The sequence below is a fragment of the Ursus americanus genome, chromosome 6 (assembly GCF_024610735.1).
Source record: "Ursus americanus isolate L20-20 chromosome 6, mUrsAme1.1.p, whole genome shotgun sequence".
Classification (NCBI taxonomy): Eukaryota; Metazoa; Chordata; class Mammalia; order Carnivora; family Ursidae; genus Ursus; species Ursus americanus.
The window spans coordinates 12,628,788-12,651,976 of NC_142132.1; the positions used below are offsets into that span (position 1 = coordinate 12,628,788).

General features: G+C 39.4%; 1 protein-coding gene across 2 annotated transcripts in view; it reads left to right on the forward strand.

The window, feature by feature from the left end:
• The first annotated feature begins 15,444 nt into the window (after positions 1-15,444).
• The window catches only part of FAM204A (family with sequence similarity 204 member A), a 32,621-nt gene continuing 24,876 nt past the window's right edge, over positions 15,445-23,189 (forward strand). The window contains exons 1-5 of one of the 2 annotated variants that reach the window (XM_045803243.2): positions 15,445-15,516; positions 20,294-20,535; positions 21,082-21,163; positions 21,298-21,328; positions 21,489-21,588. In XM_045803243.2, coding sequence (XP_045659199.2) covers positions 15,456-15,516; positions 20,294-20,535; positions 21,082-21,163; positions 21,298-21,328; positions 21,489-21,588 — 516 coding nt within the window. In that variant the 5' untranslated portion in view covers positions 15,445-15,455. The other variant, XM_045803242.2, reaches the window with a different exon arrangement.

Below are 23,189 nucleotides of genomic sequence, written 5' to 3' on the forward strand. Positions count from 1 at the left end.
GGAGAGTTTATAAGAGTCTCCCTTTTATAGTATCCTCTGCTTAAAAGTCAAAACAACTCCCTGAGAACAAGATGTTTTAGTCCACGGTTAAGAAAATACTCACAGATTAACTTAATTCAATATCACACCTGGGTGTAGCATGGCTAGGACTCCATCTGAGCCCTTCCTCACTCTGTTTGCTCTTCTCTTTTTGCCATCGGGTCGCTCACCACATTACGCACCCAAGCAGGTAGGATGGCGTACCCCATGCGACATTCAGTATGGGAGGAGCATCCCCCTAGAGGAACAATTTAATGCGTCGTTCAAAGCTCTGAAACTGTCACATGACTGCTAGATTGGGCAGCCTGCCCAATACCTGAGCAGAGCCCGATAGACAGCTCCTAACATCTAATCTCACACTCAGTGTCGTGTGTTCTTCAGTTAATAAAAACCAAATGCACATTAATTCAGCATCTTCTTTGGAACACGGTGTGTTCACCTGATTGTCTCACCTCATTGATGAATCACAAATGTGAGTTTGGCTTTAGCAAGACCAAGCCTGGGAAAACGTGTAGTAGGCAAGGTTGGTGTTCTGTGGCTCCACCTTCCCCAGGAGTGTCCCCCTGGCCCCGCCCTTTCCTCCTGCAGCCCTCTAGTCCTTCTTCCCCAGTGAAAGCCACCTTCCTGACACCAGCTCGTCCTTCAGGCACAAAGCAGTGCAATTAACCAATAAAGCTTCCTGTGTTTTCACTCCCAAGATTATCTTCGTCTTGAGTGGGACAAATCCTGGCAAAAATATTTAGAGACCAGATAAACGTTCCTGGGGACCATCAAATAATGAGACTGAGATCAAAGTTCTTGGTGATTAGGGATATTTTACTTGTAGACTTGAACCCCATGGGGAAGATCTGCTTCCTTTCCTGGCCCATGTGACAACTAACTCTCTTTTTGGGGAATAGTTTACTCACATACAAAATGAGGGTAACATCTCTCTCATATGATTGCTGTGATGTTTAATTAGTTACTATGTGTAAAAGTGGTTGGAATGGTGCTGTCATTTAGGAAATACTCTGTTCATTTTTTTAGATATTCTTCTCCCCTTTCTCTTTGGCCTCCTCTTCTTCCTGGAGGAGGCAACGTGGCAGAGAAGTAAACATAGAGAAGAGGTTGGAAATGAGGTGATCCTGGGTTCGGATCTAGATTCTGTTATGTGATAGTGGGCACATAACCTTTCTGAACTTTAATTTCCTTTAGTATAAAATAGAGATTATACAAGTATCTCGTCTTGTTATATTAAGCGAGAGAATACATATGTGGTGCTTAACAAGGTATTTTGCAGACACAGGTTAATGAATTATTGCTGTTGATGCTAATAAAGGCAAAAGATGTACATACATTTGTAGTCAACAGCACAGTTTTCTAAGTATTAAATTGACTCTTACAGTCTCTTAACTAAATATGGTGGCAGCTCGTTTGCCCTTAAATAGTAACAGTTTACAGGCTTGTGAACGATAAATACCATTTCCTTTATATGAATATTTTCCCACTATCCAAAACAAATAAACAGCAGCAAAACCCACAATAGTATTATTTGGGGAAACATCCCATTGCAATACTAAGGAGGTGCTAAGTGAGTAGGTTGTTATTATGAAGAAAGCTTTAATATACGGGAAAGGATGAAGTATATGTTAATGAGACTTTAACAAACAAAAAAGTAGAAAAAAGAAAATATAGAAGTTCTGTTTGAGGGGTGCCTGGGTGGCACAGAGGTGAAGCGTCTGCCTTCGGCTCAGGGCATGATCCCGGCGTTATGGGATCGAGCCCCACATCAGGCTCCTCCCCTGGGAGCCTGCCTCTTCCTCTCCCACTCCCCCTGCTTGTGTTCCCTCTCTCGCTGGCTGTCTCTATCTCTGTCGAATAAATAAATAAATAATCTTTAAAAAAAAAAAAGAAGTTCTGTTTGAAGTAAAATTGTGGAGAAAGTTCCTTGAGTTTCTTTTTAACTGAAAAACTAGAAAACTTGGAGTCCAATGGTCACTTCTCTGCAGCTGACACCACTTGCTGAAACTCCCAAAAGAAAGACCTGCTACTTTTTCTGTGAGGGAATTCCTGCCTTTTGTAACTTCTTGTGCAAGTTTTTCTCTGCCTCTCAGGACGCATTCTTCAAACAATCAAAGGGATACCGAAACTGCTATAGTCAAAGGAAAATCAATTTTAATTTTATATGACGAATTTTCACAATGCCACACATAATTGCAGTACAAGGATAAGAATATAAAAGTAGTGACAGAATCGGAGTAAAACAATTAAAAGGAACAGAGAGAGGGCTCCTCTCTTGAGCATCTAGTGTAAGTGAAAAGAGGAAAAGATTCCGGGGTGAAATTGACCAGTTTATAACTGCGTGCTTTGATATAAAGATCTAAAAAACCCCAGGTCTTCCCACTCGACCAATTCCCACATACATAAGAATAATATTGGAACTAAAAATAAATAAATAGATGAGTAAATAAATAAATAAGTAAGTAAGTGAATAAATTTTTAAAAATCCTGTTGGGGGAAAAGTTCGAACACTTCTAAAAAATTATTTTTTGTCCCAGCATCTTCAGAGTTCTATTACCATTTATGATTATATTTAAATATAATATGTCAGGTAATTGCCTTTATATCAGCAACAAAGAAACCAAAGCATAAACCATACTGACATAATAACTGTCATCTACAATCTGGTTCTGGCTGTTTCCATTAAAGCTGAGTTTCACTTCTTTCTTGCATAAAATCTGTTGCCAAATCCTTTATGCTTGTAACCTCTTTTTCATACTTTTCTTGAAACAGGAAACTTGGTTTTTGTTTCCGGGTTCAGTGCTGTTGCCGGTACTTGTCACCTAGGTCATTGTGCCGCCTGGTCACTGGCTTCCCCATGACAGCCTGTACACCTCCGTCAGCCCGTCTTTAAGGCCCTCCATGGTTTGATCTTCACTCAACTTTCCCGTTTTTTTCTGATGATGAAATGGGTTTAGGTTTAAGAAGTTTAAGACGTTGAACCTAGTTGCATGTATCTTTGTGACTGCAAAGTCCAAAGTCTTACTCTTAAACCATGTTACTCTTCCCTGAGCGTGACCTAAATTTCCCTAAAGTGTATTTCCCTATCAGATACACCTATTAAGTTCTTTACACCCTCCTAAGACCAGCTGGTAGCCTTCCTTTCCCAAGAAACTCTGCTGCCATACCTATCTGATTTTATTGTCTCCTACTCACTGCAATATAACACTTTGTTCTAATCTCAAAAACAGCACTTACCATTGTCTGCTTTATATTAAGGTTATTTACATCTGTCTGTCTCCCCACTAGCTTTTGGATTCTTGGATGGCAGGGACCACGTCTTATCTGTCATATGTAATTATCCTTCCCTTTTATCCTAAAACAGTTAGTATTCCCACAGTGCTTTGCATCTAATAGATATTAAATCAGTGTTGGATAAATTAAATTAAAACTCCATCTTAGAAGAAAGTGGGGTTCTGTGTTTTTGAAAGAAATTTCAGTGTTTTCTTTCAGTTCCAATGGCAATTTTTATTAAAAAAATAGTAATTACTAACTAAATGTTCCTGGATAGAAGCATTTTTCTCAACAAGAATATATTTTGTTACATTCTGAATGTATTCTGTATAGGTAAGGAAAAATTTATGCTATGTGTATTCATTATTCATCATTTAGCTATTTACCAAGGGCCCAGTGTGTAGCACTGTAGGGCATGCGACAGTTGAGGTGGTGCCAAATAAAGAGTATCAGTCTTTGATCTTAAAGACTATAACCTAAAATGCATGAATTCTAACAACAATAGTAAGAACCCATGAAAAACACAAGGATGTTTAAGAACATAGGCACCTATCTGAATTAGAAATGCTTCCACTTCCAGTCATGGCCAAGTAAGCTCTGTCTGACCAATCTTTCCACTGATAATAACTCAAGACTCTGGAACAAGCAAGAGAACTTCTTGAAGGCACTAGAGAGTGAACGAAAGCAGTCATACTGGAGAGATTGGTTACTTGGAAGAAAAGGATGTCAGGAGAAGTTTAAGTTTGTTTTACAGTTCTTATCCTGAGGGGAGGCCATAGTCAGCACTGTGTAGGGAGCTTAGATATTGAACAGAAATCTGGTCTACTGGGAAAAGGGTTTGTGTTGACCATAGCTATTAAAAAGTAAAGGGGAATCTTGAAAAGAAAAGAGATAGAGAAGGTGAGCCTAAATTCTACGTATAACCTATGCCGAAATCTCTGGATGACCCTTGACCTATGCAAGTGAAGGGCAGACTCCAAGCAGCCCAGCTAACCTAAAATAAGTGAACTTGTGTTTGGGCTTCCACCTACCATGGGGAGCTGGAGCTTGTACTCCGGACTCAGCCATTGAACTGCCAGTTTAAAAAAAAAAAAATGGTGTTCTTTGGAGGCACATAATATAAGCTAGAGTTTCTGCAACATATCATGCACAGTTTCCAGGATAAAATCCAAAATTCCTTATTATATAAAGAAATGGGAAAATGTGAGCCATTTCAAAAGAAAAGAAAATCAGTGGAAACTAATGCTGGGATGACCCATGTTTGAATAAAGAAATAAGAATTTTAAAATAGTTATGCTAAAGGAATAAAAGGAAAATATAGTGAGTGAAAACATGGGAAGCATCAGTCAAGAGATAAATAAAAATTTTGGAACTGAAAAATAAAATATATAAATTTAAAAATTTGCTGTATGGCTTAACAATGGCATGGATATGACTTAAAAGAGACTCAGATGACCTGAAAATACACCGTTATAAATGATGTAATCTGAAAAACAGAGAAAAAATTGTAACAAATGATCAAAGCCTCAGGGTCCTGTAGACCAATAACAAAATGAAGAGTGGAATGAGAAAATGGAGGCAAAAAGACCAGTTGAAGAAATAATGGCTGAAACCTCTCCAAATTTGGTTAAAGATACCAATTTTCTAGTTCAAGAAGTTCAGCCAGCTCCAAGCAAAATATGCAAAATATAAACTGCACATCTAGAAATATTATAGTCAAACTGTTGAAAACCAAAGATAAAGAGACAATCTTGCAAGCAGCTGAGAAAAGTGACACATTTCACACTGGGGAACAATAAGTTGATGGACCTCTAACCTCTTATCAGAAACAACAGAAGCTAAAAGCAGTGGAACAACATTTTTCAAAATAATGAAAGAAAAAAATCTAGCAAAAAAGATCCTTTAAAACTGAAAATGAATGCTACTTCCACCTAGCATGTAGAAAGCTGGAAAGAACATAATTTTTACCATAAAAATAAGAAAGTGCTCAGGAGACTGAGTTTTCAGGGCAAACAAGTAGCTGGAGACCCAAGAATGACAGAACCCATTAGGGAGAGGTGAGCACTGCCTCACTTGAATAAAGAACAGAGAAGTAAGGAACAAAGAGAATGTGGAACAAATAGAACATAACTAGAAATATAATAGATTTAAATCTGACCATGTGAATAATTACATTAAATACCAATACTCCAATTACAATTAAAAGACAGAGATTGATTGGATGAAGAAGGCCCAAGTATATATTGTCTATAAGAAACACACTTTAAAGGTAAATGCATCCATGTTTTAAGAATGAAATAATGGCAAAAGATGCCATGAAAATACTACTAAAAAAACCCTAGAGTGGCTAATATAAATGTCAAACAAAGTAGACTTCATAATGAAGAATTTTGCCAAGAATAAAGATAGCTGTTACACAATGACAAAGAGGTCAAATCACAAAGAAGTCATAAAAAACGCATATATGGGGGCGCCTGGGTGGCACAGCGGTTAGGCGTCTGCCTTCGGCTCAGGGCGTGATCCCGGCGTTACGGGATCGAGCCCCGCATCAGGCTCCTCTGCTATGAGCGTGCTTCTTCCTCTCCCACTCCCCCTGCTTGTGTTCCCTCTCTCGCTGGCTGTCTCTATCTGTGTTAAATAAATAAATAAAATCTTAAAAAAAAAACAAACAAACGCATATATGCACCTAAAACTAGCTTCAAATACCAGAAGCAAACTGATAAAAATGAAAGGAGAAATAGATATATCCACAATAACAGTTGGAGGTTTCAACATTCCTCTTTGATAATCAATTGAATAAGTAGACAGAAAATCAGTAAGGAAGTAGAAAACCTAAGCATCACTATCCACTAACTTGATCTAGTGGACTTTTATGGAACAACCCACACAACAGCAAAATCTGCATTCTTTTCAAGTGCATGATCAAAATTTTAAAATTGCATTTCTATTCAATAGAAATGAACAGTTACAAATTGAAATTAGAAACAGTACCCTGTACAATATGGCACAAAAACCTTGAAACACTTGGACAAAATCGGAACTATGTACATGACTTACAGGCTGAAAAATCACAAAATATTCATGAGAGAAATTAAAGAAAACCTAAATAAATCAGGAGATAAATTGCTCATGAGTTTGAAGACTCAGTAATGTTAGGATGTCAGTTCTCTCCAAATTGATCTATGGATTCAATGCATTCCTGATCAAAACCTCAGCAGTATATATATTTTCAATAAAAGTTGAAAAACTAATTCTAAAACTTGTATGAAAAAACAGACAACTAAAATAGCCAAAACAATTTTTTTTTAAAGATTTATTTATTTGACAGAGAAAGACAGCCAGCCAGAGAGGGAACACAGCAGGGGGAGTGGGAGAGGAAGAAGCAGGCTCCTAGCAGAGGAGCCTGATGTGGGGCTCGATCCCATAATGCCGGGATCATGCCCTGAGCCGAAGGCAGACGCTTAACCGCCGTGCCACCCAGGCGCCCCTAGCCAAAACAATTTTGAGGAAAAAAAGAATATGGTTGGAAGACTCACCTTACCCAATTTCAAAACTCACTGTAAAGCCACTGTTATTAAGAGAGTGTGTTATTAGAAAAAGTATATGCGTGTAGAACAATTGGACAGAATTGAGAGTCCAGAACATAGATGTCCATAAATGTGATTAATTTGATTTTCAAAAAAGGTGCAAAGGCAATTCAGTGGATGAAGTAGTTTCAAAAAATTGCCCAGAAATCAACCTTGATTTATATTTTGGACCATATACATAATTAACTTAAAATGGATCATCGATCTAAAAATCTAAAATCGTACAAGTGTCTAGAATAAAACAGAGGAGAAATATCTTTGTGACCTTGGGTAAGGCAAATATTTCTTAGACATAACACAAAAAACACAAAACATGAAAGAAAATATCAATAAAGTGAACTATTTTAAAATTGAAAACTTTTGCTCTTTAAAAGACACTGTTAGGAAAACCGAACCACAAGTCACCAGACATCACGAATCATTAGGGAAATTAAAATTAACACCACAATGAGATGCCACTATAAACCTATTTGAGTGGCTACGTTCTTTTTAGAGTCCCTGGTGGAACAACTGGAACTTCTATACATTGTTGATGGGAATGGACAATGGTACAAACACTTCGGAAAACAACTGGCAGTTTTTTTATATAGTTAGACTTAATCTTACCATACAATCCAGCAATCCCATTCCTAGGTATTGATTTACAACAAATGGAAAACTTTGCTCACACAAGAACCTATATGTGAGTGTTTTAGCATCTTCGTGATTATTCATAATTGCTAAAGACGGAAAAAAATCCAAATATCCCTCATCTGGTGAATGAATAAACAAATCTGTTCTGGCTACACAATGAAATGCTACTCAGCAATACAAAGGAGCAGAGTGCTGATGTATTCAAATGAACGATCCTCAAATTCCTAATGGTACATGAAATAGGCCAGACTCAAAAGACTACGCACTCTCTGATTTCACTTACATGACTTCATTCTGGAAAAGGCAAAACTATGAGGACAGACAACATCTCAGTGGTTTCCAGGACCGAGGGTGGGAGGGTGGTTTCCTGCCAAGGGGCGTAAGGGAGCTTGGAGTGATGGCAGTATTCTGTATATTGATTGTGGCAGTGGTTACATGATTATATGCATCTTGTATACGCTCACAGATTGTGCACTATAAGGGGTGAATATTATTGTGGTAAATTCTACCTCAATGAACCTGACCTTAAAAAAAAAAAAAAAAAGAATGGACAGGGCGCCTGGATGCCACAGTGAATTAAGCATCCAGCTGTTGGGTTCCGTTCGACTTTGATCTCAGAGTCCTGAGATAGAGCCCTGAGTAAGGCTCTGTGCTCAGCGGGGAGTCTGCTTGAGATTCTCTCTCTTCCTCTCCCTCTGCCCCTCCCTACTGAGTGCACTCTCTCTCTCAAATAATTAAATTTTAAAAAAAGAATGTAGGGGAAATAAAGATATTTTCAGATAAAAGAAAACTAAGAAAATTCAGCGCCAGCAAAACTACACTATAGGACATACTAAAGGAAATTCTTTAGAATAAAGGTAAAGGAAAGCAGATTAAACTCAGGGCCAGAGGATGAGATGAAGAATATTGGAAATAGTAAACATGTGGGTAAATGTAAAAGACTAGTTTTTTGCTCTTTATTCTTTCATTTAAAAAATTTCTTAAGATTTTATTTATTTGACAGAGAGAAGACACAAGCAGGGGCAGCGGCAGACGGAGAGGGAGAGGGAGAAGCAGGCTCCCCTCTGAGCAGAAAGCCCAACACGGGGCTCAATCCCAGGACCCTGGGATCATGACCTGAGCCGAAGGCAGACACCTAACTGACTGAGCTGCCCAGGTACCCCTGCTCTTTATTCTTTGAAAATACATATATGATTTAAAGCAAAACAGAACACTGTATTGTGGCATTTACAATATATGTAGATTTAATACATGTGACATGTGTCAAGAACAGTAAATGGGCTTGTACAGTTTCAAGATCTCTCCATTTTGTATGAACTGTTAAACTATTAGCCTTAAGTAATCTGTGAAATGTTAAGGATGGATACTGTAATTCTTAGAGTGACCACTAAAGTATAAGACAAAGAGGTAAACACAAAAAGCCAATATGTAAATGAAAGTGATGTTCTAGAAAGGACGTAGGAAGTGAGCGGGGGAGAGGGATGGCATTCCCCTAGGGATACTCAAGCCTGGAGGCAGTGTGGCAAGGTCTGTGTGGCCGAGTACCAGGTTAGGTTGGATCACTGAGCAAATGTCTATTGTTCGAGACCACAGAGTGGACTGTGCTTTTCTTAACTAGAATAAGATAGACAAACTCAGCCAAAGTTTCAAAATAGAAAACACTTCAAAACAATTTCCAAGATGGAACCTTGCAAGGGTAAGATTGTACGAGGCAGATCATTCAGGATGTCCTCAGTTTAGCAAATACATAGTTTCAAGTACTTATTTCCAAAGAATTACGGGAAACTCAGAATCATTATTTCATTGGAGACAGTATCCTAAATGCTGACCAGATTCCCGGGCCTCAGAAGATAATGCCACATTGCAATAAAATCGAACAAAATAATTAAATGATATGCCAAATAAGAAACGACTCTCCCTTACTCTGATTGGTGGAAACTTTGGAAGACATTCTAAAGAGTTCTTTTAGACACATTCAGGTGAGGTGCTAGTTCCTTATTTAGTTATTTCACTTTAAACTTACAGCTTTCTTTTTCTTTGCAAGCACATCATCTTGTGCTTGACAGTTGGGATTAGTGTGGTGGGTAGTGGTGCTTAATAGGTCGCAAAAAAGATGTTGGAGAACAAGACACCACAGTTCCTAGGCTAAAACTGGAAAGAGGTTTCTAGGCGGGGTACCTGTATCTGTGAGGAGGAGATCAGTTGACATGGAATTTCCAGATTCTGAACTGTAAGGATCAAAGGAGAAGCAGAGATCACTTTTTACCTTCTCTGCACCAAGAGGAAAATGTGTTGGGTCGCTCTGGAAGCAGACCACTAGGAGGCCACCTACACAACCAGTACTCTCCTGGAACAGCTTTGTTATTCTTTTTTTTTTTTTTTTTAAGATTTTATTTATTTAGTTTTAGAGTTATTCCTAGGAGTAAATTGAGGGTGTGGTGCTGAAGGTGGAAAGGAAGCAAAGTAGCATACAACAGGCTGTTTCTGGAGGGTATTTGGAAGACTGATTTAATTAAAATTATTTGATGGGAGTTCATAGTTCATAGTAAAGGGAGGTATCCCTGAAAGTTGGGTTGAATTTATAAAACTGAAGGCGGAATATGAATTGGTGGAAAGCAGGGAGCAAAAATAAGGTCAGAGATGTGCAAGCAAGAATGAAAGGATATGAATGAGTGAGTGAATGGATGAATGGGGAAAATATTAGACTTGATGCTTAATATGCCCCCATCCTCCATGACCATTGCCTTTGTCCAGATGCTGACCACTTATTCCATCATGGTCTTCCAGCTGCGTGCCTTTCATGTTGGCTCAACTACCTCCAAATTCATCTTTCCTATTCACAAGACTGTCATATTAATTTCCCTGGAGAATCTACATCATCATACCCTTGGCCAGAATTCTTTAACTCCTTCACTGTATTAAGGCAGAACTTGTCCGTTTGCCTGGCAGAAGGCTCCCATAGTCTGACCCCACCTGGTTTTATGTTTTACCTAAACCACAGCATTCTTGCCTCTCTGCATCGGTTCATGTGATTCTCCTATGTCACCTTCCCCATTTCCCTTCATTCGATGCATTGACATTTTCACTTCTGTCACCCACCCATCCTCTCCGCAAACATTTACTGAGCCCTTACTACTTGACAAGGGCTGTGCCTTCAAAGGAGCTCACGATCTATCCAGGCAGACTGACCTATGGTGACTAATGGTATCTCAATGGAATAAAGCCCTAGTTGTGCTGGGTATCATGTATTATGAAGACATAGAGAAGAAGAGCATGAACTGCATGAGTCAGGGAAGGTTTAACTTAAGAGATAATATTTGATCTCAGTTTTGAAGGATGAGAAAATGTTCCACAGGTATAAAAGAGAAAGGGTGGCACCTGGGTGGCGCAGTCGGTTAAGTGTCCAGCTCTTGGTTTGGGCTCAGGTCGTGATCTCAGGGTTGTGAGATCGAGCCCCACGTCAGGCTCCATACTCAGTGCAGAGTCTGCTTAAGACTCTCTCTCCCTCTCCCTCTGCCCCCCCCACCATGGTCTCTCTCTGTCTCTCAAACAAATAAGTAAATACATCAATCAATCAATCAATCAATCAATCTTTGAAAGAGAAAGCTATCCCAGTCAGAGGAACTAGCCTGTGCTGAATCCCACCTACGTTTCCTTTCTGCAGGACTTCTATAGTTTCTGCTTACATCATGCACCTCGCAATTTTAGTACTTATGGTGTAACATGTATAATTTATAATTACATTAGATGTCTCAGACTACAAACTTCTTGACCAGCCAATGCATATACTTCATTCGTATTCTCCTTGAACCTTAATCAAGTGCTATCACTGGGCACATAGGAAGGACCACGGAGATGTTGATAGCTTAATCTGGTAATCTGTCAACATATATGGACTCCTTATATTTTTTGGTGCATTTGTTCCAACAGAACTTTATTTAGGGTACTAAAATTTGGATTTCATATACTGATTTTGTCAGTAATGAACTATTGTTCTTTTGATTGTTAAAAGACTGAATTTTTTTAGAGCAGTTGCGGGTTCACAGCAAAATTGAGGGAAGGGTACAGAGATTCTTCCACATATTCATTGTCTCCCACACATACATCGCCTCCCCCATGCTCCATATCCCCCGCGGAGTGGTACATTTGTTATAATTGATAAACTTACATTGATACATCATCATCACCCAAAGTCCATACTTTACACTGCAGTTCACTCTGTGTTATATACTCCAAGAGTTTGGACAAATGTATAGTGACATGTATCTGTTATTATGGCATCATACAGCATATTTTCATTACCCTAAAAATCCTCTGTGTTCTGCCTGGTTAGTCCTCCTCCCTCCGACACACACACACACACGCGCACTCCTTTGTTTTTATGTGTAAAGGAAAGAAGCTAATATTTATGGTAGTAAACAATGACGGACTACATGCTAGGTTCTGTGTTAAAAGTTTCACACATGTTCCTTCATTTAGAGAGATTAATCAGGGAGTGGGCTGTTTTGGAAGATGAAGGTATTAGAGAAAGGGAGACAACTATAGACTTCAATGTAGCAAACCAGAAATGATTAAGAGAATGCCTCTAATGGGATTTGATCACTTGCTATGCACAAAGGGGGATGGAAAGAGAAGACACATTTTGCTCCTGAAGCCTCTCTTTTCATAAGCTCCCACCAAGTACACATCCCACTCGGTAGCAGTGATGTCCATACTTTGCTGACTGTACTAAGCTGGGATTCATTAGGAACTTCACCTTAAAAGGGGCAGTGTGTGACAATGAAAAGAGCATAAGCTTCAGAGTCCAGTGACTCTTCCCACCCCGGTTTTCCATGCTACTAGCTGTGTCACATTAGGCAAGTGTCTTAAACCTGTGAAGCCTTAATTTCCTTGTCTGTAAAATGGATACAATAGTAACTACCTCACGAAATTACGTGCTATCAGTTGCAAAATACCTAGCATACAGAAATGCTCTAAAAGCCTTCCTCTCCTGCCCCCCTCTTCCTACGTACAACCTATTGGAACTGAAGAAGTTGAAAGTACCAGACATGACCAATAAATAAAAAGTGCTTTTCTTCAGCAACATCCTTTATTACCGACATTTTGTTTCCCCAAATGTTAACTCTTGCTGATGTCATAGTGTTAGTTGTTCAACATATTCTTGGAAGGCTAGCAGTGTTTATAGATGCTTCAGTTTGCAAATTTAGAAAACAAATTCAGGTGGAGAAATTATCACACGTTTCCTAAAATTCAGAACTCCCTTGTTTCTATTCTTTTGCGTTAAGTCACTAGACTACTTTTTCTTCAATGCAGAACATGAAGCATTTTGTACAGATGGAAATTATTCTCTTTCTCAGTTTCAGCAAGAAGGACATTTGTTATATGTTCAACAAAGTCATATTCAGTTTTCCAAGCTGAGAAATATTTAAGGGATTTCATTATATTTGGGGAAATTTTCATCAATCAGAGATTTAACAGCTACCAAGAAAGACCTCCACAATTAATCTTTTATAACATAAGTGTGACTTGTAATCTCCACACTAAGAAAAAAAATTACTAAATATGGGGGGAAACTCTTCATAAACTATAATATTTCTTGGCAAAGAAAAACTACTTTATGATTTTTAAGATATGTTTGAGAATTTAAATGAAACGTACATGTTTGAAATTAGTGCCAGATGCAACACAATTCAGGCCCAGTTCACTAGCTGCATCACAGTTACTGTGAGTTAGTAAAAGGCATTCAATAATTCTATGTTTCATAGAAATCTCACAAATACAAGTATTTCATTCACAAAATGCATGGTTTGGCAGGTTTCCAGGGCAGGAATTTGCTGGAGGAGAGGTAAGTTTATTGATTAAAATAAATCAAATGACTGACATTTCCCCCCAGAAAACTGGCAAAACAATGATATTTGGAGACTGGAAGTTTTACAACCAGAACCAGAAGAAAAGTTTGAGCTATTTGCATTTATTTACATTTATTATAGGATCCAATAATGTGACAGAGTAAGCAATCAGACATTTGAGAATTCTCAAATTTAAAATTTTAAAATACATATTTTTGGAGTAGGACTTTCTAAAAACTTTAATATGAAATCTGGTATTTGTGGGTCTTTGGATGAATTGTAATTATGTTCCTCCTCTGTCCTTTATATATTTATATGCAATGAGTACTCTGATGGAATATGTGCAGAAACAGTTTTTAAACAGGTCAACATCACTTCCGTCCTACCCTGTGTCTCAGTTCTTCCCCCTCTGTGCTCTCTTTCTCCACTCTGGTCACACTTCCACCAACAGCATTTGTTATGAACCGAATGTTTATGTACCCCCAAACTGCTGTGTTGAAACTCTAACCCCACTGTGCCTACATTTGGACATGGGGGCTCTAAGGAATTAATTAAGGTTAAATGAAGTCATAAGGGTGGGACCCTGATCCTCTAGGATTAGTGTCCTTATAAGAAGAGGCACCACATAGCTTCCTCCTTGTGCACACATGTGTTCTTTCTCTACAAACACAACAGGAAGAGATCCTGTGAACACACAGCAAGATGACTGCTCCCTACAAGCCAAGGAAGAGACTCCTGAATGAAACATACCTGCCAGCACCTTGATCTTAGACTTTCCAGTCTTTAGAACTGTGTGAAATTAATTTCTGTTGTTTAAGCCACCCGGCCCGTGGTATTTTGTTATGGTAACCCGAGCGGACTAAGACAGTAATTAAGAGGCCCAAACGCAACGGCCAGAGCAACACTTTTATACACATCGTTTCTTTAACTGCCTGACTTGTTAAAGATTTGGATTGGGGGAAAACGCTATTGAGACCTGTACACAATTGGCCACGAGCGTTTCACACAGATACTGAAATCACTCAGACCTGCTTCTATTCCAGAATCAGAGAAGGTCAGCAGGAGAAGGACTTGAGCGACCCAAGCTTGTCAATTCAGGTTTTATGATGATTCTGGGGTTACAGAAAACTACGCCATAAACCTGGTATATCCGTCTGGGAGACTTGGGGGGGGGGTAATGGATAGTTGCCTAATAAGCTTAAACATCTGTTTACACTAAATCATGATATATTAGAGTGCAATGCAAAATTCTTATACATTTTTAGAATGCTTCAAAGAAAGGCATTATAAATAATGTTAACAACAGTAACAAGTAGCTGAGACTTAAAATTACTGTGGGCTAGGTAATGTGTGAGGATTCTATGTGTATTTTCTTTGATCATCCTCACGAAAATAGGAAAATAGTCTTATTATTACAGAGCGCTATTTCAGAAAGTGGAAGCATTTCTAAAATAGCCCGCACTCTCATCGCTATCACATTATTCTGCTTTATAGTCTTCATAGCACTTCCCCCCCTTTTTTTTCTTATTTTCTATGCTTCTCCAAACCCCTCCTCGGGGTCTGAACCAGTGGTTGTCAGGGAAAAGGGGCTCAATAAGCTTTTAGTCAAGGCCACACATCTGGTCAGTGTAGCAGATGGTAAGCACCAGGAAAGCAGGAGTCCGGACTGTTTTCCGCTAAGCAGACGCTGGCAGGATGCCTGCTCAATAAATTTGTACAGAAGGAAAGAAGGAAGGAAGGAAGGAAAGAGGGAGGGAGGGGGGAAAGAGTGAATGAATGGAAATGTTCCCAGAAGAGCCTAGAGAGCATCTACAGCGGACCTGCCTCCTTGGGGGGAATGAATTCAATTCAAGGTCTAAGCCAGCACTTTCCTCATCGCCAACACCAGCGAGCAGCAGGGAATGGGGAAAAGAACAAAGCCTTTAAAAACGTCCAGAAGAAAGGGAGAAACGGTGAGAGAAAAGAAACATAAAGAAACGAATTTGCCGCTGAAAGCGGAGCTGAGCGCGGCCGGTTGCCATGACGACCCCGAGGCCAGAACGGCCTCAGTCCATTGGCTGAGATGCCGGAGCCAATGGGAAGGCGCGGTGTTGGCGGGGTCTTAAGATGGCTGCCGGGCGGCCGGCTCCTGACGGGTGAGTACCGCTGATCGCGGGGCTGCTTCCCAGCCGCCCCGAGCTCCGACTTGACGGTCCGGGAGGGCCGTGTGCGGGGAGCGAGCGAGCAGGTGGGGGCGACCTCACAACCTCACGGCCAAGCCAGCAAAGCCCCCGCCGGGCTCACGGGAGCGTTGCTGGGGCTGGCCTCCGCTTTACTCGGAAGGGACGTAGCAGCGCCTTCCCGAGCCTGTTGGTGGGAGAGGGGTTCTCTGTCCTACCCCGGCCAAAGTGGGAGGGTGAAGAGGCTTTCGATCGGGGAAACAGCCTCCTGTTTACAACTGAGGTAGCCCGGGGAAGAGCTGCAGTTAATGGGAGTGTCAGCGGGCTAGACGTCCTGCATCCGAATTTGCGGCGCTTAGTTCTGTGCCCGGGACGGGATTCTTCCCGTTTGGGGATCGGAGTGTGGCACTGCCGCCGGCGAGCCTGCCGAGTTCCGGGTCGTGCAGCCCAGCAGGAAGAGGTGTACCTTTCTAGAGCCACCCTCTTGCAGTCTTGAACCTTGTAAGTATTCTCACAGCAGCATCCGACTTAAAATGAACCTCGAAATGTTATTGGTTAACTGTAAATCTTTCCATGCAGGGTCTTGGGACGTGTTTTCCAGGCCTTGACCAAACAAATACCGGCTTGTATTGGAGCATTGGCATACATACAAAATCCTGCCAAATAAATAGTTTGGGTAACCAGACTGGGAACTTAAATTCGAAGTCAGGCCTCTGAATATAGTTGTACTTTATCTTTTTTGAGAAAAGACAACATACTTCATGAATAGGACGTTTACGTTCATATCGATACATGCTTGAGACTATTTTAGTTAATAGTAAATTATTTAACGTGATGATAGATGGTGGTTTATGATTACTATACAAGATTAAATTCAGATCAGACAAAAGTCAGGTTTCTGTGGTTATTCCAATTGAATACAAAATATGGGAAATAAGACAGCTTCATATGGGGAAAATGGAATTGAAATTCTGGAAGATTAGAGACAGGAGACATATACCCATTAAACTGCTCAGATTGGGTTTTGGCAGTCGCCTGATCTTCCAGGATCAGGACAGAAATGTGACATTATTACCCAAACCTCTGAATGTGATTTTTACAGATACATTTTAGTACAGCATCTTACATAAGTTTCTGCTTTTCAAGAGTATGAAGAAATTTTTTCTTAAGCAAATTTTAACAAAATTACAGGCTAGAGTCATTCTTCAAGGCCACTCTCAAATCTTTGCCTCCAGGAATATATTACTACTTAAATTGCATCCTCTAAAAGTTTCTAAGTTGAAGCCTTAGGGTTCTGTTTTTGTAAAATAGGCAGATCACAGTGCCTTAGGCAAGTTAGTTTCCTCCCTTGTAAAAGGAGTTTACATAGTAATTTCTAGTTGTTGTGGGAATTAATGGTAAAAGAATTTCTGTCACACTGTTTGTATGTGACGTTGTTTATATGTGACATTGTTTATATGCCATATATAGCATTGACTTGGTTTGTTTTTCTTTCTGATTCTGTTTCTTCTGTGTAACTGGGGTCTCCTGTGCTTTCTCTAGAGCATCTTTCAGGTGTTTTGTCTGACATTCTGTCTTACCAAACACTAGAAATCTTGGCTATGGTGGTGGGGTTGAGTAGAGAAACCTTACCCACTGGGGAAATGGGGTTTAATCAGTATTGCATCTGACTGGTATATCACATCTCTTGAGAAGGGCAGAGTAATTTTCACATTTAAAGGATAATTTGGAATGATTTGCTTTAGAATAAAGGCATGGGGTGAGAGACATTTCAGAGTATTAGAGAATCATCCTTAAGAGTAGCCAAAACAGGAGTAAACACCAGGCCTAACCTAGTACCAGTTGGTACCATAGTACGATTGGAAATGTATGAGTGACGTATATATACTATGAATTCAAAGACGGTGTTTTCAAGCATGAGCCCAAAGCAAGTCACAAAGCAGCCACTCCATATTGGCTGATTTACAGTTGAGCTGTTGCTCACATGGGCATCTCCACTTTGCAGGCTCCTTGGTGAGTTATCTGTGTTTGTCAGTGGCCATGGAGTTGCCCGTGTGTGTGTGTGTGTGTGTGTGTGTGTGTGTGTGTATTTGTACAGTCACAGGAGAATGGCATGTCACTTTAAAGATGTTCAGGAATTGAGTTCAGAAACACCTGTTATTTGAATTTTTCCTTATTTTATGGATTTGGAGGTAGAATCTAGTTTCTAAAATTTATTTTAATTCTTTTTTTCCGTGGGCACACACAAGAAATTTTCATACCAGTCAATGTCATGCTGAAGACAGTACGTAATGCCATAGCATCAAGAGCCAAAAATAGATGATTTTGAGAAGGTCCAAAATGTGATCACAAAATGCTTGAGAGCTGATGGGGAAAGGCAACTCCAGGGCACTGAAGAGTGCTCCCCAGGGTGACACACGTTGGGTGCCCAAAGCATAGACACACCCTGTAGGGATGCTGAGGCAGTGCTCCAGTGGAAGAACTGTGCCCATGGGAGAGGCACATGCCTTTCGTCAGCAGCCACAAGTCTGGGCCGCATGGTACTTGGCTGCTGATGGACAGACGCTTGCCATGTGTGTAGAATGTTGGCTCTATGAGGTTAGATATTTTTGCCTGTCCTCATGTTTTAAAGAGTGCCTGGCAGGTGGTGCTATGGACAGGGAAAAGAAACAGTGGTTTCAAATATAGAACCCCAATTTTGCTAAGAAAAGCTGAATCTGAAATTTGTTACTATCCTTAAGTTCTAAGATGGATAATGAGCCTAAAGGTATATTATATGTCAGTGGCAAAGTCATGTTGGAACTTATTATCATTCCCCCTCCATCTACTCCTCAGAACAGAAAAAATATTTTTATCGATGGCATAACATCTGTTTTTCAGTATTGGCATATTTCACATGATGTCTTTTGTGCTAACAGAGTATCTAAAGATTACTCATTCCAACTATTAAAATCCTCAGGCCAGGTTTAAGGATGGATCCAGGTTTTATGGGGCTTGGAGCTTACATAATTTGGGGTCTCCTCTTTAAGAAAAGGATTGCAGATTCTAAATAGAAAATTAGGTATAATGCTTTGGGAAGACCTGTGTAAAGGAGGAGCCTTGACACTTAGGCTCCATCATCTTCCTGCTTCTGATTTTATTGCTCCATTCAGAAAACCAGACACCAATATTTTTTATAGAAATTCATGTTAGACTGTGGAAATCAGGGAGGTAAATGATTTGCATCAATTGCTAAGTGAATGCATCTCAGCCTTAGAAACTTGAAAACTACCTTGTGAATGCTGCCACACATAATAGAAATTATAAAAATATAATAGGTGGCCACAGAAATACTGATAGCAAAAAGAGCTCAGCATCAATCAAGCCCCTAGAACCTCCCAAACATGGTGCTGAGTGTTTTCAGAGCTTATCTCATTTAATTCTTAGAATAACCCTGTATACAATATAACTATCTTTCTATTACAGCAGAAAGAACTGAGGGTCAGAGGTGGTAAAAATGATTTCCTCATACTGCTAGTATATGATGGGGTCAGGATTACAGCTGGAGCAGTTAGATGTCAGAGCCCTTGTTCTTAAAAAGCCAAAAGAGTATTTTGATGAGGTTGTTTCAGAGGGCTAACAACTGAGGAGCCTGGACCCAGACTGCCAAAAATAAGATCTGATTCTTTGGACCTGGGGGGAGGTCCTTAAAGGTTATCTGGAATCCATTATTCAGATTAATGCAAAATCCCCTGATGCCTTTGTCTCAGAGACAATGGTGGTAGTTTTCTCATTAGGTTAATCACAATAGGGGCTAGAAAACACAGCATAAAAGATTTCCATCTTGCATTTTATTCCTTTAGGTTGATAGTAAATCATTAGCAGTACAACCAACTTCTCTTTTTTAGGCATCTTTTGAATGAAGTGGTTTTGACTCAGTATAATGCCATGTGATTAATAGTGAAAATGTACTCAATTATCATAATTTTAGCAGATGATTATAACTCCAGTTTTTAAAAATCATTTTTTATAAACTTAACAGTAGTTAATATTCTCTCTACCAGTGGGCCATATGGCTAATGATAAATATTATCCTGAACTTTAACCTTAGTTTACTAAACACGATATTGTTGCTGAAAAAAGCTGTATGTTTTTGTTCAATTGTTAGGATTAACATTTAATACTCCATTTGGTATTATTTTAGCAAACGGTGTAAAATTTAAAACTAGGACATTCTTTTTACTGCCACGCTTTCCTCAAACTACTTGCACAGCCTAAAAATTTTCCTTTGAAAAATTGTTTTCCTGCTCTTTTGACAGTAAGTCCCCTGAAAGTTCAATTCAATATCAGTGAAACATCTGACTTTCTTTTTTAATTGTGATAGCTTGAAATACAATATTATAAATCTTAAATTGTGTGGAGTATATATTGTTAGGCTTTTAACATTTTTGAGCAATGAATGCTTTTACTGAATTGATTTTTTTAGACAGAATTATCCATATATTAGAGAAACCAGGTCCCGTTTTCTTTAAGTCGTTCACTGTAGGTGCGTCTTATAACAGACTTGCTTAAACTGCTTCGTACTTTTTAAAACATCTTATACAAGCAAAGATTTTAATTCTTTTAATATGGAAGGTCTATCCCATTTTAGATTAAAAGAAAAACGTCTAGATGGATTGTTCCCAAACCATTGGGATAATTACTAGACTCTTGGGGTTTTAAATTTCTTTCCATGCCCACTTTGTATGGCTAAATTCATCTTTTTTCCCTTTAGAAGAAAAGATGTGGAGTGGGCTGCTACCTCCTGGCCTAAATGAAAGTGATATTGAGTTGAATTCTGAAGATGAAGCCCCATTAGAGAACTCTGGACTTAACTTACAGGAAGATAAAGAAGATGGGGCCATTACAAAAACAGAGATCTCCGATTTCCCAAATGATGGACCAAAGCCTGGAGAAGAGGCAAATGTAAATGCATACAAAGAGTGCCCCTCTGGGATTCCCCTCAATATGTGGCATGTAGGTTTTCTCTGATGTGTTCTTATTAAAGCCTGTTCATGTGTGTTTGTGAATGCTCCTGTGTCTGCCATGGTCAGGATGCCAGTTCTTGGGAGGTAATAGGTAGGGAATATTGACTCAGAATACTCTGGGTCTGTGGTCAACGCACTGAGCACTCAGCTGCTTGCTTTCATCTTCGTGGTTTTTATAAAAAGAAGAAGAAGAACATTTAGTGGGATTAGCTACTTTGCTTAACATAATACACGAGTTTCTGTGTTAATTTGATCTCTTTGTCATCTGTATGAGTCACTGAATTTTACTCTCAGATAATCAGATTGACCTATGTCGAAACAAATGAAGGTAAGAACTCAGATTGTGAAAGAGTCTTAGAAAATAGAGTATCTCAAGAAGAACTGAACTACTTTTGTTAAATTTGTATTTTTATAAATGCTAGAATATATTTTTATTGCTTACCATGATTGTGATTTTTTTGAATGTATGCTTTGCTTCAGAATATATTTACTACTTCTATTTCTCTCTCTCTCTCTCTTTTTTAATTTTATATAGAAATTTCAAGAGTTGCATAAAAAACATTCTGAACAGAAAACTTCAGGATTCAGAAGGAAAAAAAGAAAACGCTCCAGGAAAGGTGTTTTGTTTTAATTCAAGTTAATTGTCAATAGTGCTAATGTTAAATTGTGACTAATTGAGCTCAACAGCTTTTAATAAGCTCTAATTTTGAAATAAAAAATCTGGTATTTACATTTTGTGAAATCTTTTCAGGTAAATTGAAGAATGAAGAGGAGTCTCACAGGTAGGTGGAGTTTAAAATATTTGTCTGTTCTAGACAGTATTGTAAAACTTGTACCAATAGTTGAACTACTTACCTCTGAAACATAAGAACTAGTTCTTGTGATTTGTAATTGTAGCAACCAATTAAAAACACTAAAAATAAATTATTGTTTGTGTTGCAGTGAACAGACCGCAAATGAAACCCAGTGGAAGGAGCTTACTCAGTATTTTGGAATCAATGATAGGTTTGACCCCCCTGTTAAAAAGAAAAAAGTTGACAAGGTAAGATCTTTTTCTATCACACCTTATATTAGCTAGTAGAAAATGTTTGTAATTAGCCTTGCCTAAGGTATTATCCTCATTAATTAATTCAGTGAAAAAATTAAAATGCCTGCCGTATGTGAAACACGGTGCTAGGTAAACAAGTAAATATATAGTTACAAATCATTTTAAAAAATGGTGTTAAGAAGGAAATGAACAGGATGTTGTGAAGGAATTAAAATGGAGGCCCCACTTTAGTTTAGGTGGTCAGGGAGGGCCTTTCTTGGAAGATGCCACTTCAGTGAGACCTGAAGAATGGGAAGGAACCATCTATATACAAAATGCTCGTGTAGAGGTGCTAACCTGGGTAAAGGTCCTGGGGAAAATGAGTCATCATGGGGCATTTGAGTAACTGTAAGAATGTTAGCCTGGCTGGAATGGAGTCAACAGGGAGGAGAGTGGCCCAGAATAGGATCAGAGAGGCAGGCAGTCAGGGACCAAACTGTGAAGGACTTGAAGGGGCAGAATAAGGAATTGGGTTTTAGTTACAATGTAGTTCAGAGTCATTCAAGGGTTTTAAGTTAAGGGAGTGATAGGATCGGAGTTATGTCTAGAAAGATTGCTCTAATGTGGAGAATGGGCAAAAAAACAGGAGCAGCAAAAGTAGACAAGAAGAGAACAGTTAAGGGACTCTTTTAGGCACAAGAGGTGATGGTTTGAACAAGAATGGTGCTGCTAAAGATGGAGAAAAGTGAATGGATTTGGGGTCTACTGTAGGAGGAGAATGGAGAGTATTTGCCTCTGATGCTTTGTGAAGTGGTGGAGAGGATTTGGGGCGTGAGGAGAGGAAGAGAGCCATTCTGGGTTTTACCTTCAGCAGTGGTGTGAATAGTGATGCTAGGTACGAAATGGGATGGTGGGAGGAGAAGATTTAGAGTGGGGCCTGTACAAAGTTCATTTGGGGCTTGGGTGATATCAGTGGGCAGGAGTAGAGAGAGGGTTGGTAGAATGAGGCAGGAACTCAGAGGAGAAGGAGCTGGAGATACACATTTGGACGTCATCAGTCTATAGATGATGTGAATACTTAGCAGAGTCTTGAATGAATGAGTAACTTCCGTATTCACATCGGGGAGTGTGGACTCCAGGAGCATGAAAATTGAGCAGTGAATGGTAGGGCTAGAGGCTCAGGGGCCTGCCTGGTTGAAGCCCAAGTGTATTGTATCCTACCTGTGTAGACAGAGTCCTCCTTCATGGATCATTTCTGTAGACTACTGTGTGTACATAGAGACCATTCTGATTAATCAGTATTTCTTGTGGAACAAACCTCAGATATCAAACCCATCATCGGGTGGTATTGAGTCATTGAGGGCATGTGCAGTAAGGAACTGACAGAGTAGAATTTTGCATGTGAACCTTTTGATTCCAATTTTGCTAAGGATTGTCATTTAGTTCCTAGAGCACCGGGGAATTGGAACCAGCACCACTTTCTTTTCTTTCCTTTTCTTTTCTTTTTTTTTAAGATTTATTTATTTGAGAGAGAGAGAGCATGCGTGTGCATGTGCTCGTGCATGAGGGGAGGGGCAGAGGGATAGACAATCTCAAGTAGACTCCCCACTGAGTGA